The 17,082-nt window shown below is 40.8% G+C and overlaps 1 protein-coding gene across 1 annotated transcript in view; it reads right to left on the bottom strand.

The window, feature by feature from the left end:
• Positions 1-17,082, bottom strand: part of TEX10 (testis expressed 10) — a 137,481-nt gene that overhangs the window by 69,400 nt on the left and 50,999 nt on the right. The window contains exons 7-8 of the mRNA XM_077491801.1: positions 16,546-16,721; positions 10,528-10,705 (exon numbers count right to left, since the gene is read on the bottom strand). Of these exons, the coding sequence (XP_077347927.1) occupies positions 10,528-10,705; positions 16,546-16,721 (354 nt within the window). The remainder of the gene's footprint in view (positions 1-10,527; positions 10,706-16,545; positions 16,722-17,082) is intronic.

Here is a 17,082-nt window from a genome sequence, read left to right as displayed (position 1 = left end):
TTATTGCTCTCGTTCTATCAACCGCGGTGATACCTCACATGTGTTGTTTAAACACCGTTTTCATATGCGAGCACGACTTGAGTATGCGTTCGTTCTGCACACGAGCTCGGCGGGACAGGGGACCTAAAGGGATTGAAAAAAAGCAGGACCTCTTAAATGTGAGATCTGGGGTCAAAAAGACTGCAGATCTCCTATTTATACTAAAATGCTATTTAAATATATATTTCTCTCTCTCTCTCTCATCTCTCCAAAAGACAAAAAAATTCCCCTTTGAGACTGGAGGTCAGAAGTGACGTTTGATGTCGCTTCTGCCCTCCAAGGTACGGAGCCGAGTGGGGGGCCATCTTTCCTTCACTCGCCATCCAGCCTATGAGGGAAGAGGACCAGATTGTCTTTGTTGCTACCAACGGCTCTGGTAAGCAAATGTTCATGACTACCTTCCCCAAAATCGACTTCCTTTACTGACACTCCTTAAATATAAGGCCCAGGCTTGGAAAAAAAGTTACCCTTATCCCGAGTTGGGTGGATCAGCTTACTCAAGATGAAAAATATTCATGTAATTTTATATATTTCTTAAGACATGCTCCAACATGGGTACCAACATTTTTCAAAAAGCTAGACGGGGATTGTTAGTTCGTTCTTATGGGCGCCTAATTCCCCAAAATAAGGATCAAAGTTATACAAAAACCCTGAGGTCAGGCTTTCCCAGACCCCATGGTGTGGGCAACCAAGGGAATCAAAACTATAAAGGATATAACCAAAGAAGGGGAACTTTTAACTTTTGAAAAGACATGAGCTTCCCAATTAATTATTTAGATTGCTTTTCAGGTTCAGTTTCAGGATATGAGGGTTGAATCCCTGTCTTCTGATCTGGAAAATTTGCTGAGGGGGTTGGAAAGATCTTCCTCCATATCAGCGACATATAAGGAATTATTTTAAAAGACCCCACCGGCAGTTAATAGATATAGAGAAAAATTGGTGACAGAGGTGCCCAACATACAAGGGGAAAAAAAACGGGATGATGTGGGATCAGCCATTTAAATATCTTGTGTCAGCCAGGGATAGGTTGCGGTTTTTATTTTTTGCGCTATAAACAAAAACAGAGCAACAATTTTGAAAAAAAAAACAAAACACATTTTTTTACTTTTTGCTATAATAAATATAACCAAAAAATAAAAAAATTTCCCTCAGTTTAGGCCAATACGTATTCTTCTACATATTTTTGGTAAAAAAAATTGCAATAAGCGATTGATTTGCGCAAAAGTTATAGCGTTTACAAAATAGGGGATAGTTTTATGGCATTTTTATTATTTTTTTTTTTTTTTTACTAGTAATGGCGGCGATCAGCGATTTGCCTGCCCATGCCATTCTGCCGACATACATCGGCGTACGCTGTTCGGGAACCGGTTAATAAAAAATAAGTTTAAAAAAAAAATGCCCAGAAATGCTAGGGGGTGTTTTTTCGAAGTGAAAAAATAAAGCATGGGGACATGGATGGATGGGCGAGTTTGCTTTGAATAGTAAAAATGAGTTAAATGTTTTTGGTTTGTGGTGCTCAGATGCAGTGTAGTTTCGCTTTCTCATACGTTCATTCAGTAAAACACGATTTTTGACTTACCGTAAAACCCTTTTCTTAGAGTTCAGTATCGGACAAGGCCAGAAGCAATTCTGACACACAGGGTTTTAACAGCCTTTTTCAAATTGGGTGCCCTGAGGTTTCTTCAGGTGTACCTTGGCAAAATGTCTAAAATTAACCAAAAATTGTATACAAGCCTGCCTTTTAGTGACCCAAAGCCAGGGGTTTTCATCAAGTACCATTACGACTTTCTAGACATTCCAACAACCAATGATGTCATCAGTTAATAAGGAGGATGTCGGTTGCCTCCACAGCATCTTTGCTTGACCCTCCTCTGCCCCTCTCCCTCAGCACTGGCGTGACATTAGCTGACTAATTGACTGAGACAAATTGAGGGAAAAGAGAAACATTGGAACACTAGTCAGTACCAGTGTGCTAAAGTGTATTTGGTTTGGAAGAATAAAATCGGCTTTAACGTTGCATGGTCTATGTGTGGATGTTGCTGCATGGTGTAAAGCTATTAGAATCATTTTTTTTCGCTTTTAGAATGGGGTGCCTTCAGACTGTCCATAATTTTAAAGGGTGCCTTGACTGAAAAAGGTTGAGAAACATGGTTATATTGCCACATACAAAAACATTTGACACTGGTAGCAAAAAAAAAAAAAATGTTCAACAGGCAGTATAACCCCTCCCATCACCATCAAGCTCAAGTTTTATGCAAAAGGTGTAGATCAACTACAAGAATAAGATTTCAAGGCAGGTCAAAAATCCTGTTTTTTTTAATTGTTGATTTAGGGACGCAGGGACAGAAGGTATTCTGAGACCCTGAGGCATCCCAAAGCAGTCCAACTGAAATGTAACATAGAAAACAACATTCTAAAATGCCCACAAAATGGATGAAACTATGGGCTAACTGCAGCTCAAAGAGCTGCCTGAAGAAAAATCTGAAAAAACAGATTCCTGTTACTAAAAGGATCAAGGAGGCAGTTAGCCTAGTAGAACCTGCCTTGACAGGAAAGGATGGAACTTTATCCTTAATTCTCAATGATGGATTTGCCTAAACTACCTAAAAATGGTGGAGTAAAGGTAGGTTGACCCTTGCATGGACATCCCAAATAACTAAGAGGGTGTCAATCAATCTAAAAGATGATGTGGTAGAGAGATCAACTAATCGCTTTTACTAAAAATTCAAACAATGGAGAAAAATCTCCTTAGAAATGACTACAATGTTCTGATAAAGGTGCAAGAAAGCTCTCCTTAGGGCTAGCTTACACTTGCTTCAAACACGCTTTGTTAAAGCTCTCTGAACACCAGCCAAGACCCCTGTCACTAAAAGCAATGGTTAGCTTGCAGTCCTGTTTAAATATTGCTTTTACGTTGGCTTTTTTTTAAAATCAGATCTATTTTTTATTTTTATATGCAAACATTAAGACAATACAAATAAATTGTAAAAAGTCACATTAAACCAAACAACCCCCATACCACCCCACACTTGGAGTAATTATATATATATATATATATATATATACACACACACACACACACACATACATACACACAAATTAAATATAAAACTGTGTGTATATATATATATATATATATATATATATATATATATATATATATATATATATATATATATATATATATATATATATATATATATATATATATATATATATATATATATATATATATATATATATAACCCAGAAGACATAAGTGGTTCAATTGGAATATTAACCACTTCCATAGAGGGCATTTTCACCCCCGTCCTGCCAAGGTCAATTTTCAGCGCCGGCACACCTTGAATCACAATTGCGCGGTCATGCGACATTGTACCCAAATTAAATTTTGATCATTTTTTCCCCCCACGAATAGAGATTTCTTTTGGTGATATTTGATCACCTCTGCATTTTTCGGGCTATGAAAAAAAAAAAAAAAAAAAAAAAAAAAAAAAAAAAAAAAAAAGAAGAACACCACAATATTTATTACTTTTTGCTAGAATATCCCCCTTTTTTTTTTAATGGGAAATTTTTTTAATAAATATCCCAATAAGCATATATTGATTGGTTTGCGCAAAAAGTTATAGCATCTACAAAATGGGGGATAGATTTGTCATTTTTATATATATTTTTTTTTTTACTACTAATGGTGGAGATCTGCGATTTTTATTGTGAGTGTGACATTGCGGCAGACAGATCGGCCACTTTTGACACTATTTTGGGACCATTCACATTTATAAAGCAATCAGTGCTATAAAAAATGGACCGATTACTGTATAAATGTGACTGGCAGGGAAAGGGGTTAACACTAGGGGCGCTGCAGGGGTTAAATGTGTGTCCTAGGGATTGGTTCTAACAGTGGGGGAAGGGCACTGATGAGGGGAGGAGACCGATCGGTTTTCCTCTGTACAAGTAACATCCAATCAGTTCTCCTCTCCCCTGACAGGACATGAATCTGTGTGTTTACACACACAGATCCACGTCCTGGCTGTTACCAGGCAATCGCGGGTTCCCGGCAGACATCGCAGCTACCAGCCACACGCACCGGGTCCCCAGCGAAGTGGCGATCGTGCTCTCCACAATGCCAGGAAGCAGAGGACGTCTTGACGGCTTATGACGACCACCCGGAGGGAGGAACGGTTCCTGCCACCATCATTTTACAATACGGCGGTAGGGAACTGGTTATTATCCAATAGCTCGTTTAAGGTACAAATCACCTCCGCCCAATATCTTTGGAGTTTCGGACACCACCATAAAAGATATATTAGCGTACCTGTATTACCACATCTAGCACAGGCTGGCTCAGATTTCAGTCCAATTGCATATAGAAATTGGGGAGTTCTATAAACTCTATGGAGGATAAAAATCTTCGTCAGTCTATTTGATGGAGACACACACATGGGGCGAGGAGCGCAGAATATCGCCCCAGACCTACTCGAAAATAGAGCCAATATCTTTTTCCCAGCTGGCCCTAGAGTGGATGGGAAAGTTCAACAGGAACCCATCTGACAAAACCCTGTGTGTAGTAGAGGTGAGACCTTTTGTTGACCCTGCCTGTACCATCAAGAACAGGGATGAGGGAAAAAAAAAAAAATCTTAGCAGAAGAGAATTGGGCATGCAAAGCGTGTCTTAGTTGAAGGAAGTGATAGAACAAGTATATATATATATTGTAGCGAAAACTCTCCCCTTAGGTCTTCAAAAGATTTAAGTATACTGTTCTCATACAGCTGATCTAGAGTTGTTATTCCTAATATCCCCCATCTCTGAAAGCCTCTAAGAGCCAAAACTTGACGAAGTCTATCATTATCCCATATGGTAGTGTAGTTGGAATGCAAAAAAGTATAACCTTGGATTAGGAACTGCCATGCCGCTTGCATTTTTGGGATGTTGGAGAGTCTCCAGTTTAATACGGGTGGTTTTGTTCCCGCCATATTAATTGCCTAAATATGGTGTTAACCACTTGCCTACAGGGCACTTTCACCCCCTTCCTGCCCAAGCCATTTTTCAGCTTTCAGCGTTGTCACACTTTGAATGACAATTGCAAGATCATGCTACACTGTACCCAAATTTTTTTTAGCATTTTCTTTGCACAAATAGCATTTTCTTTTGGTGGTATTTAATCACTGCCGAGTTTATTCTTTTTTTCCCAAAAAAATGTGGGGAAAAAAAAATTCACTTTTTTCTGTCAGTAAATTTTGTAACCAAGTCATTTTTCGCCTTCACTGATGTGCGCTGATGGGCACTGACAGGCTGAATTGGTGATCATTGATGAGGTGGCACTTACTGGCACTGATAAGGAGGCACTAATATGCCGCACTTTTAGGCACTGACAGGTGGCACTGATGAGCACTGTAAGCCCTTGTACACACGGTCGGAGATTCCGACCGTTTTGTCGGATATTCCGACTGTGTGTGGTCTGCATCAGACTGTTTCCATAGGAATATCCGACGGACCAACTTTTCCAACTTGCCGGTAAAATTTTCCGACAAAATGCTCCGATCGGACATACTTCGATCATGTGTAGCCTACTCCGACGGACAAAGTGCCACGCATGCTCAGATCAAATTCCTAGAGCAAAGCTATTGGTTACTAGCCTGAACGTAGTCCCGTCCTAACGAAATAACGTCATCATGTTATGTACAATCGGATTTTCCAACAACTTAGTCCGACCGTGTGTATGCAACATCACTTCCGGACCTCTTCCGGAATTATTCCGTTGGAATAACTGACGGATTTGGTTGTCGGAATCTCCGGCTGTGTGTACGGGGGCTTAGGCGGCACTGATGGGCATTGATTGACTGCAGTAATGGGCATTGATGGGCAGCACTGATGGGCGGCATGAATTGCCAGCATTGACTGGCATCGCTAATGGGCACTGATTGCTGCCACTGGTGGGCACTGATCGTTGGCATTGGTAGGCACAGTTTTTTTGTTTTGTTTTTTACAATTTTTACTATTGTAATCAAGGCACTGATGATCAGTGCCCCAATTACATTCCTAAATGTTCTCCTGTGAGGAGGTGCCACTGAACGGCTCTCCTCGCCACACACGTTCAGTGTGAGGCGAGCAGCGCCGATCACCGGCACTTACTTGTTTACATGTGACCGGCTTGATTGGACACAGCCAATCCCATGTTTAAAGAGCCAAAGACACTGCTCTTTCCACAGATCAGGGTCATGCCGCGTCCTAGCAACACGGCGTGACCACGATTGCCGCGTGCCCATTCTGGGTCACCATCAGATGACGGTGGCCCAGAACAAAGAGCTGCACCGCTCTGCTGTCATACGACGATGGGGCCGGGCAGTAAGCAGTTTATCTTAATAAAAATCCAAATAGGTAATTAGATTGAAACGACCTATTAACAATAAAGCAAGCTTATTCCAGGTTTTACTTTGATTTTGAAATCTAAAGAGTAATAGAAGTATATTATCAGCAATATATGGCTGTGGGGAGTCAGACAGTTATTCCCAAATATTTTATAGATGGCACAACCTTAAGATGAGAGTGTGTAGATGTTAACAGATCTGGAAGGGGATCCAGGGGCATCAACATGGATTTCTCACAGTTTATGTCTAACCTGGAGAACCTGCAAAACTCCTCAATATATTTCATTACTTCCGGCAGGGATAACAGATTGGTCAAGTAAAAAAAGAAGATCATCTGCGGAATGATATCTTTTCCTCCATGTTTCCTCTAATCAAACCGGTAACATCGGGAGAGGCCCGGATAAGATATGTCAAAAGCTCTATAGCCAGGGCAAAAAGGGCAAAGAACACCCCTGCCTGGTGCCTCGGGAGAGTCTAAAACTAGGAGATTGAAGGCCACTGACCCTAACCGATGCCACCGGAGTGGTATACAACAACCGCACCCACTTGCAAAAATCAGAGCCAGGCCCACATTTTTCAAGATTGGCCCACAAGTATGTCCATTCAACACTATCGAAGGCCTCGAGTATGTCTGATGCCAAAAAAACAAGATCTGAATGGCCCGGAGGCAGAATCTGCATGTTTAAGTATGCACGCCTGATATTAAGTACGGTTGACTTATTGGGCATACAAATCCTGATAATAGGACTTAAAAACAGATATAATAGGGCTAGCCTGATTGAACACCCAGACATATGTAGGTTTGGATTGAGATCTTACTATCTGAGCCTATAGTCTACCATTCGCCTTTCCCTCAGCCCAGTCAAGTCTCTTCTGGAAGAAGAGTTTATTCTTAGCCCTAGATTCCAACAGGTCATTCAGTCTGTTTTGAGATGAGAGCCATTCCTGTTGCGTATCTGGAGAGGAGTTCTGAATGCACATGGCTTCCGCCACAGAGGTATCAGCCTTTGCAAGCTCAAGCTCTCTGCAGGAGGCACTTTTAATAATACTTATATTCTGAATTAGTATTCCCCTGAAGATAGGCCTTTAAAGCATCCCATACAAGTCGGATGGGAGCGGAGCCCAAACTGAGGGACCAAAAATCCACAATTCGAGTGGAGATGGCATCCTCTTTGGGAAACGGTTCCAACCAAAAGGCGTTCAGCCACCATGACATATTAGATGCCCGCTGCAATGAAGTTAATGTAACTACCAGAGGGGAATGGTCTGAAATTCCTCGAGGTTAGATATTTACATCTATATATGGTATGAGACCAGCCGAACACAAAGTCAAGTCAATTCTTGATAATGTGTTATGCATTTTAGAACATGTATTCGCACATTCTTTGGGATGTAGCTTCCTCCGCATATCATACAGTCCCAATTCCTTGTATAATCGTCCAAAGGGGGAGAGATGCCCATCGGTTATTGACCTTGGCGCTGGGCACCTGTGCCGCCTTGTATCAACTACACTTTTACAATCTCCAAGTACCAATATTGGCATCTTGGGTAAAACACCCGCAAAGAATTGAGTTGACCAAATATTTCTGGATTATATGGGGGATAGATATAATATATGCCAAAATCAACTCGAGATCATCCAGCTTACATAGTCCTACTGCAGGAGAATACCACACCAGCATAGACCAGAACAATAACTCCCCTTGAATGGGAGGTAAAGAGCGGCACTTCAAAAATCTGGTCATGCTGGGTGTGGCATCCGTCTCCTGCAGGCAGACAAGGGCAGTACAGAAAGAAGCAATATAGTCAAATATAGATTGTCTTTTTAGAGTGTTATTCATTCCCCTAACATTCCATAAAAGTAGTCTGATTGATTTACCATAGGTACAGTAACAAAGTACCACTAATAGTCAACCAAACAGTAGCATATACTAAAGTAGGACATAGGAATATAAAAAGGATACTTTGCTTCAAAAATTATACCCCATGTCACTTTAGTGTCTTCAAAGCCTCTATGGCAAAACTCACTTGAAGCACCTGCAACTTTTGAGAGGCTTTAATTCAGCTTTAGCTTCCCTTTGTTTTGGATAAATAGCAGGCATGAGATAGACAAACAGAGTGCATCTGTCAAGCTTCAAAAAGGAGGAGGGGAGGAGGGAAGGAGGAAGTGGGAGAGCCTGCAGGTACCAGCACACAGTGGGAGAGCCTGCAGGTATCAGGAAGGAGTTGTTTTGGGCACCCGGATGACAGACAGCAACGGGTGGTTATATTTTGAATGAATAAGTGTAACCAAAGGTTTTGGAGCTGCTGATCAAAGTTGTTAAGTATTGTAAGTCAGAGAGACCAGTTTACTGAAGCGACCACGAGCTTATAGCAGAAATAAGGTATAAAGTATTTCTGTTCTGTTGTATGCCTTACAATGGAGGGAAAGATTTTTTTTTTTAGGGTACTGCCAAGTTACATTTCCAACTGTTCCCACTGGCATAACAGCAATTCTTCAGTTTTTGAGTTTAGGTCTGCTTTTAGTTGAGAACATATTTTTTAGCAGCAGTATCCAGAAACATTTAAAAAAAACAAAAACAAACACACTATGCAAAAAAGAGGCCCAAATAATGGTATGCATCTAAAACCTACTGAACCACAAAGGTAACTTAGTACAAGTAGTAAGATTTTACTTGCCATGTTTTTAAAGCAGAAGAAAACCCTGATGGGTGTTACTTCCTCTTTGTTTCCCTGGAAAGGTAAAGCATAATGGGCTACTATGCATCGCATAGTAGCCCATTATATGACACTTATTTGCAGAAGCCCCGTCTTCCTCACTAGTAGCGAGCGTCTATTCTTCATCCCTCTTCCTTCCAGGGCCAAGAACTCCGGCTCTGTGACTGGCCTGAGTCGCATCACGTCACTCCTGCGCATGAGCACAGGAGCTGCCTTTAACAGCAAGACCTGAGCTAGAAGCGCCACAGCGTGCCCTTTCTAACTCCAGTGCATGCGCAGAAGAAAACACCGTACGGCGATTTGCAAATATCTCCTAGACTGTGCATGTCTGGAAGATATTTCAAGCACTTACAGGTTAAGCCTTAATCTAGGCTTACCTGTAGGTTAAAGTGGTTGTAAAGGGTTTAAAACCACTTTAAGCTCAGTATTTTAATTTGGGATAAAAAATAAATAAATAAATAAAAAAGGGGACGTGTTGACCATAAAATTTTTATTGCTGTTTATGTCCGCACAGGGAAGAAATACCTCACTTAAAGCTCTTTCACACTGACAGCATGAGGGCATCGGAGGTAAAGCGCTGCTAGTTTCAAAGGTACTTTTCCACTAGCTGGGGCACTGTTGACATCCTGCCAAGGCAGCGCCATTTTTCAGGCGTTTTAATGCTAAAAAATGCCTCATTTGCAATCCCAGTGCGAAAGCCCGAGCTTTCAAACACTGGAATTGCGGATGAAGCATTTCTAAATAGCAATGGAGGGGGAGAGAGGGAGAGAGAGACTCACTCTTACTCAAACTTAAAATAAACTGACACTATTCAAATGACAAATTCAAATGACAAATGAATTTGAAAATTTAGATGTTCTATTTTTTTTCAGAAAATTACCATCATTTCCAATTAAAAAAAATTATTGATAGATAACTTTAAAGAAATGAAGATTTCTGTGAAACAAATGCCAATTACTTTGTTATGATCTACATGCAGGGCGATTTTAAATTTATGTAGATAAGCAATCACAAACAAATCAATACTTCATTGAATAAGATATTGAATAAAAACTATGATCTGTCAGCGTTTAATTAAAATGATTTTATAAGAACAATCACTGAAATGGTCTGCATTACAACTAAAAACCTACCTGCATGCGTCTGAAAACCAATTGATAAGAGGCAAAATTTTGCCTATCATCTCGGTAGAGTAAAAATTGAAAAATAAAGAGCTTACTCAGTTTGTTCACACTATACCTGTTGCAATGCTATTCTTTCTGAATGGCATCCCAACACGCATTTAGGAGAGTTACAACATATACATTTTGAATTTTATAGAATTTTTTTTTTTTTTTTAAACAGCACAAAGGCAAGCCAACACCCACAAATGCACGCCTTGCAGCGCAGAGATAAACTCACCTTGTATGTAATATTCCAATGAGCTTCGAGGCAAGATTAGATGGTAATCGTTCAGAGATACAACATTGGCTCAAGAAAACCAGCAAATCAGGTGACAGAGTTGGAATAAAGTACAAAAGTTGCACCAGTCTCAACTGCAACTCTTCAGGCAGAAGTACAAGAATGCCATCTTTTGGATCTGTGAAAAAATTAAATAGTATTAAAGTGCTACCAACCCCAGGACCCTGCATTCACTATATCTGGTCTCCCACAGTATACAGAACAAGGAAATGCAATTATTTTAGTAAATATAAGTGGCTAAATAGCTTTTCTCATTAGCAGTATATAGCAGTCATATGACTTCTATCTGTGCCCGATAAACATTTGTTGGAGTTTTCATTTTACTATAGCTGTTCTATGAGGCTGCAGGACCCCTGACCCTCTGTCTGGAAAATGCCGATTGTCCCTGCCCGAATCACATGCACCCTCCCAAGAAAAATAAATCAATCTAGCAATACACACCAAACTGAGCATTTAAAGAGTGACTTCAAAGGCTGTCTTATTAGAAGACTCATCAGAAGATTGGGGACAGAAGAACAGGAGGATCATTTACACAATGCGGAGGATTAACCCCTTAAGGTTCCAGTGAGTATAACAAGCATGCTTTACTGCATAAACAGACTGATTGTACTGTTGTGGGTTTAGTAACATTTTACCAGCAAAAACTAAAATTGTGAGAAAATTAAAAAAGTTAATTTAAAAGTATAACAAACTAAGATTTTTTTTCCTATCGAAAGTCCCAGTGTACAACTACCTGGGCAACACATGCACTTTCCCCCATGATTTGCTCATTTAAAATTTTCACTCAAAATTTGTGATATTTATTGATCTCTAAACTTCCTGTGGTGTACAATAATGCTGCTTCTACTGCCCTAAAAGTGTTGTCAGCCAAGTTCTCACTTGGTGGTCTACAGAATAACTTATTTTACCAAAACGAGGAGACATGGTAGTATTCTGTAGTCCACAAGGGGAGAACTCGGGTAGGGTTCAAAATATTGCTTGATATTTCAGTATAGAATAAGCAACATTATCAGTTCCCCATAGCAAATTAGGATTTTTCTATATTGGTAGGCTCAACTTTAGATTTTTTTTGCTCTAGCAGTGGTTTTAATAAAGAAGCAAAATGTGAGAAGATCCAAACATGGCGCATGGCTCATTTATTTAATATTTAAGTGGTACCTTTGCACCGGACCCAAAATAAATTTCTTGTTCACTGAGGGACTAAGGATTTAAAAAAAAAAAAAAAAAAACAGTTGAGTTTTACGTTTTTTTTTTTAAACAAGAGCATGATTAGACAGAGGTTTCTTTCTTTCTTGCCCATTTAAGTACACAGCATACAGACACTGTTGGGATATACAGAAACAGTCCAACGGAGAGTTGACCAACAGCAACAAAATGCTAGCAGGTCCATAAAAAAAAAAAAAACATAACTGGGTCTGCCTGCAGCTAAAAGAGCTGGTGTCAGATAAGGACGGAACATCTACCTGGAAAAACTTGAAGGTAAACAGAAGGCCTGGAAGTAACCTTATGGTAGGTGGCTATCAAAAAGAGTAGTAGGTGGCTTTGGCCTTGGGGGCCTGATATGCCTTAGTACCTAGTGATCTTAAAAGAGGAGGTCCAGAAAAAAAAAGAAAAGTAAAAGTCAGCAGCTTAATATTAGGACACCTACTTGTCCAGGGAGCCCACAATGTCGGCACCCCAGCCGATCTTTGGATCAACTCCCGGGTGCTGCATCTGCCATTCCTAGTAAGGGAACCAGGCAGTGAAGTCTTTTCGGCTTTACTGACGATTCCCTACCACTCATGCGCGAAGCGTGCTGCACTTTCTAATTGGCCCAGCGGCGGGGGGGGGGGGGGGGGGGGGTCATGGCCAGTCTCCCAGAAGTGGGGAAAGGGACTTATCATAAACGGGTCCTGTTCCATACTTCCCCCCTGAAAGGTGCCTAATGTTGGGAGGGAGAGAATAGAAGCAGAAGTCCCACTTTTGGGAACTCCACTTTAAAAACCTCTCCTTCTACTTGTTGCTCCCAGCAGACTAAAGGTTTTTAGATTGCGGTTTTTCTAGTCCCTTTACCCCTCCCTCCCCCCTTTTTTGTGATGGTTCAGTCAGAGAGCCATTGGGCCATACCGATCAAAGTCTGCACTGAGACTCTCAGGACTGACAACATCCTAATTATTTGTGTGTATACACCTATTCTAGGATATCTGATCATCTACCAGGGTCTTTCTGTGGTTGAACTAGGGGAGCTGTTCCTTGAGGACACTTGTGAGGGCTGTTCCGAGCTCAGACAGGGTTCATCGCCTTCCGATGGACAAACCGCAAACTTGTTTTCCTATGAAAATTTGATTTTAAAAACATCCTTATGAGAATCTTTTACAATTCAGTGTTGAATGTATTTGTACTCTCCCCTACAATGCCTCTGAGGAAAGGATACATTTCCTGAAACATGTCAGGCTAAAGGAGGAAAATTTACGTTCACTGGAATATGTAAAAGCTCATCATAAGCACAATTTGTGTCTTTTCATATAAACGTACTGTACAAAATGTTGATATGTTTGTCAGTACACGTGTTTTTACTACAAAACAATTTTCAAAATAAATTATATTTTATATGATTTTCTGTTCGCCCATAAATTCCCACTGTATCGGGGGTACTTGTGCCTTTTTTTAGGGTCTTTAAACAGGGAAGGAAGACATGAATTGATGTTTTGTGCTCCCCTAAGCACCTAATCATAACCACATTTGGTTGTGACTAAGCAGTATGGGAGTGCAAAACATGACAATCCATTTCTTCCCTCTATGTTTTTGTGCTCATCTGTAGTGTCACATAAAGCAATAAAAGTGGAACATGATGCGCGGCCATCCAGAGTATCTTTCCTCCACCAGTATGTGTAGCTGACAGACTGGGCTGGCACCCTTGTTGAGCAGTAAAGTGGTGTGCGAAGCTTTTGGAGAGGAACAGATACCTGGAGCAGTGGTTACTTTAAATCATGGACAGAGTGTCCAGGACTCCCACCTCCCCAACCTTCTCCCCAGGCAAATAAGCTGTCATCTGTTGTGAGACTCTTCCACGAGACCCAGGGGGAAGGAAGGACTTCCCCCAACTCCAGAGACAGAATCCTGACTTGGTATGTCCTTGGATTGAAGAGGCTAATGCCGGTACCAATATTTTTAGCCGGAAAAGGGATTTCTTGTAGAAATGATCAAAATGGCTTTACATCCACCTGATCACTTCAACAGTAAATATCTGCTGAGATATTCTCCAAGTCTGGGAGTAAATAGTGGTGGCCCTGGACTCCTAAGGTGTAGTACCTTCTGCAAAGGACTTAAGAACATCAGACAGAATCAAGGGTTGAAGGCTCAAAGGATGTTGATACAGACAAAACCAATATCGGGGTGGGGCAAAGCTTGTGCTGATGTCACCCGCGAGTGAGCACCAGTAGCGTTTTATACTGCCAAATGTGCCGTTAACTGGATACATCAAGTCATTTTGCAAAAATCGTATTCAGTAGACATCAGCGGTACTGCACCATTCGAGGCTTTACATGTTTTCTTTGCCGAGCTTTCATTGAGGAGCACCAGAGGGAGATCACAGTGGAAGCTTCAGTGGAGGTGCCACATAGTTCCCTAGGATTGATGATCCATCACCTACAACATATGCTGCTTCATGCTTTGTTTGACCTCATGTAATATGGGGTCTCTTGGTAAGAGGCTGTGTGTACAGAAGTGGAGGGCTCATTGGTGACACTTTATTTCATCACCAGTAAAGGAATGTTGGAGTGTGTGTGTGTGTGTGTGTGCGTGTGCGTGTGCGTGTGTGTGTGCGTGTGCGTGCGTGCGTGCGTGCACACACACAGTGCCTTGCGAAAGTATTCGGCCCCCTTGAACTTTTCAACCTTTTGCCACATTTCAGGCTTCAAACAAAGATATAAAATTAAAAAATGTTTGTGAAGAATCACCAACAAGTGGGACACAATTGTGAAGTGGAACAAAATCTATTGGATATTTTAAACTTTTTTAGCAAATAAAAAACTGAAAAGTGGTGCGTGCTAAATTATTTGGCCCCTTTACTTTCAGTGCAGCAAACTCACTCCAGAAGTTCAGCGAGGATCTCTGAATGATCCAATGTTGTCCTAAATGACTGATGGTGATAAATAGAATTCACCTGTGTGTAATCAAGTCTCTGTATAAATGCACCTGCTCTGTGATAGTCTCAGGGTTCTGTTGAAAGCGCAGAGAGCATCATGAAGACCAAGGAACACACCAGGCAGGTCCATAATACTGTTGTGGAGAAGTTTAAAGCCGGATTTGGATACAAAAAGATTTCCCAAGCTTTAAACATCCCAAGGAGCACTGTGCAAGCGATCATTTTGAAATGGAAGGAGTATCAGACCACTGCAAATCTACCAAGACCTGGCCGCCCCTCTAAACTTTCAGCTCAGACAAGGAGAAGACTGATCAGAGATGCAGCCAAGAGGCCCATGATCACTCTGGATGAACTGCAGAGAACTACAGCTGAGGTGGGAGAGTCTGTCCATAGGACAACAATCAGTCGTACACTGCACAAATCTGGCTTTTATGGAAGAGTGGCAAGAAGAAAGCCATTTCTCAAAGATATCCATAAAAAGTCTCGTCTAAAGTTTGCCACAAGGCACCTGGGAGACACACCAAACATGTGGAAGAAGGTGCTCTGGTCAGATGAAACCAAAATCCAACTTTTTGCCCACAATGCAAAACGATATGTTTGGCGTAAAAGCAACACAGCTCATCACCCTCAACACACCATCCCTACTGTCAAACATGGTGGTGGCAGCATCATGGTTTGGGCCTGCTTTTCTTCAGCAGGGACAGGGAAGATGGTTAAAATTGAGGGGAAGATGGATGCAGCCAAATACAGGACCATTCTGGATGAAAACCTGTTGGAGTCTGCAAAAGACCTGAAACTGGGAAGGAGATTTATCTTCCAACAAGACAATGATCCCAAACATACAGCAAAATCTACAAAGGAATGGTTCACAAATAAACGTATCCAGGTGTTAGAATGGCCAAGTCAAAGTCCAGACCTGAATCCAATCGAGAATCTGTAGAAAGAGCTGAAAACTGCTGTTCACAAACGCTCTCCATCCAACCTCACTGAGCTCGAGCTGTTTTGCAAGGAAGAATGGGCAAGAATTTCAGTCTCTCGATGTGCAAAACTGATAGAGACATACCTCAAGCGACTTGCAGCTGTAATCGCAGCAAAAGGTGGCTCTACAAAGTATTAATGCAAGGGGGGCGAATAATTTAATATCTTTATGTTTGAAGCCTGAAATGTGGCAAAAGGTTGAAAAGTTCAAGGGGGCCGAATACTTTCGCAAGGCACTGTATATATATATATATATATATATATATATATATATATATATATATATAAAAAATATCTTAGAGAAGTCATTTTTCGGTTGATGAACTTCTAGTGCGGCAATGGTTAACAACTCAGAGTCTTCTGTGAAAGCTCCTAAAATAGGGACCGCCCCCTCTTGCCCTCAACTGGGAAAAGTTTTTTCATAGTATACATTGCAAATGACATGATCACTGAATAGGGGGGGGGGTGCCGTTAAATCACAGGATTTTCTGTCCCATTCAGAGATCCTGTTACAATTACATTATGCAACATCTTTTCACAATGGAGGAGACCAGAGGAGAAAGAGGGGGAAGAGGGAGGAGGAGGGTCCCCATCGATAGCATGACAACTGCTAACTTTTGCAGAAAATTCCAGAAAATCGCCCACAGGAGGTTGACTTGGCATCCCTGCGCAGAAGATTTCTACAGAACCCAGCCGCCTGCACAACGTGGGACATACTTACACAGGTAAGTCACATCACAAAACTTAGAGAATTTGAACTTTAAAATATATTTTTAAAAATCTTTCACATTACTCAAATACACTGACCTTCCACAGATAAAAAAAAAAAAAAAAAAAAAAAAAAGCATACAAACCATAAATTTGACAGGCTACTGTCTGAAGGTTCTGAAGCAATTCCTTGTTTGACCGAGCTGCAGCAGTATATATTGTATCAATCATAAGGGAAGAAAGCTGGTGGTTTCTTGGACCAAGGTGAACAAGCTGAACTGGTAAGCTGGCAAGCCATCGAGATAAAACTTTACTTCGACTCCTGCAAAAACAATGAAACAGATCTACCGTGTTATGCTTTAATACACATTTCTACTATAAAAGGGACTGCTCTTGTAAACAATAAATGACATGACATTATGGAAATTACTTTTTCTGGGGCATAATACACAATTCTTTAAAAACAAATTTTGCTTACTGCAATCTCTATCTAGATAACAAATGTTTTACTCTTAGCTTGGTAGAGAGAGCAAAATCACTTAGTAAAACAGTATTGGGCTCATATACTTTTTATTCTACATAGACAAGACATCATTCAATCCAAACAATCTTATTTTTATAACAAAGAAAAGAACAGATACCCCAAGTGAATCTACATGTAAGAAGGTATAGCCTAATACTAA

This window comes from Lithobates pipiens, unplaced genomic scaffold (genome assembly GCF_037356315.1).
Source record: "Lithobates pipiens isolate NorthernLeopardFrog02 unplaced genomic scaffold, aLitPip1_a1.2 Scaffold_19, whole genome shotgun sequence".
In the NCBI taxonomy this organism is placed as follows: domain Eukaryota; kingdom Metazoa; phylum Chordata; class Amphibia; order Anura; family Ranidae; genus Lithobates; species Lithobates pipiens.
The sequence above is the reverse complement of the archived record's forward strand: the minus strand, read 5'-3'. Positions and strand labels throughout refer to the sequence as shown.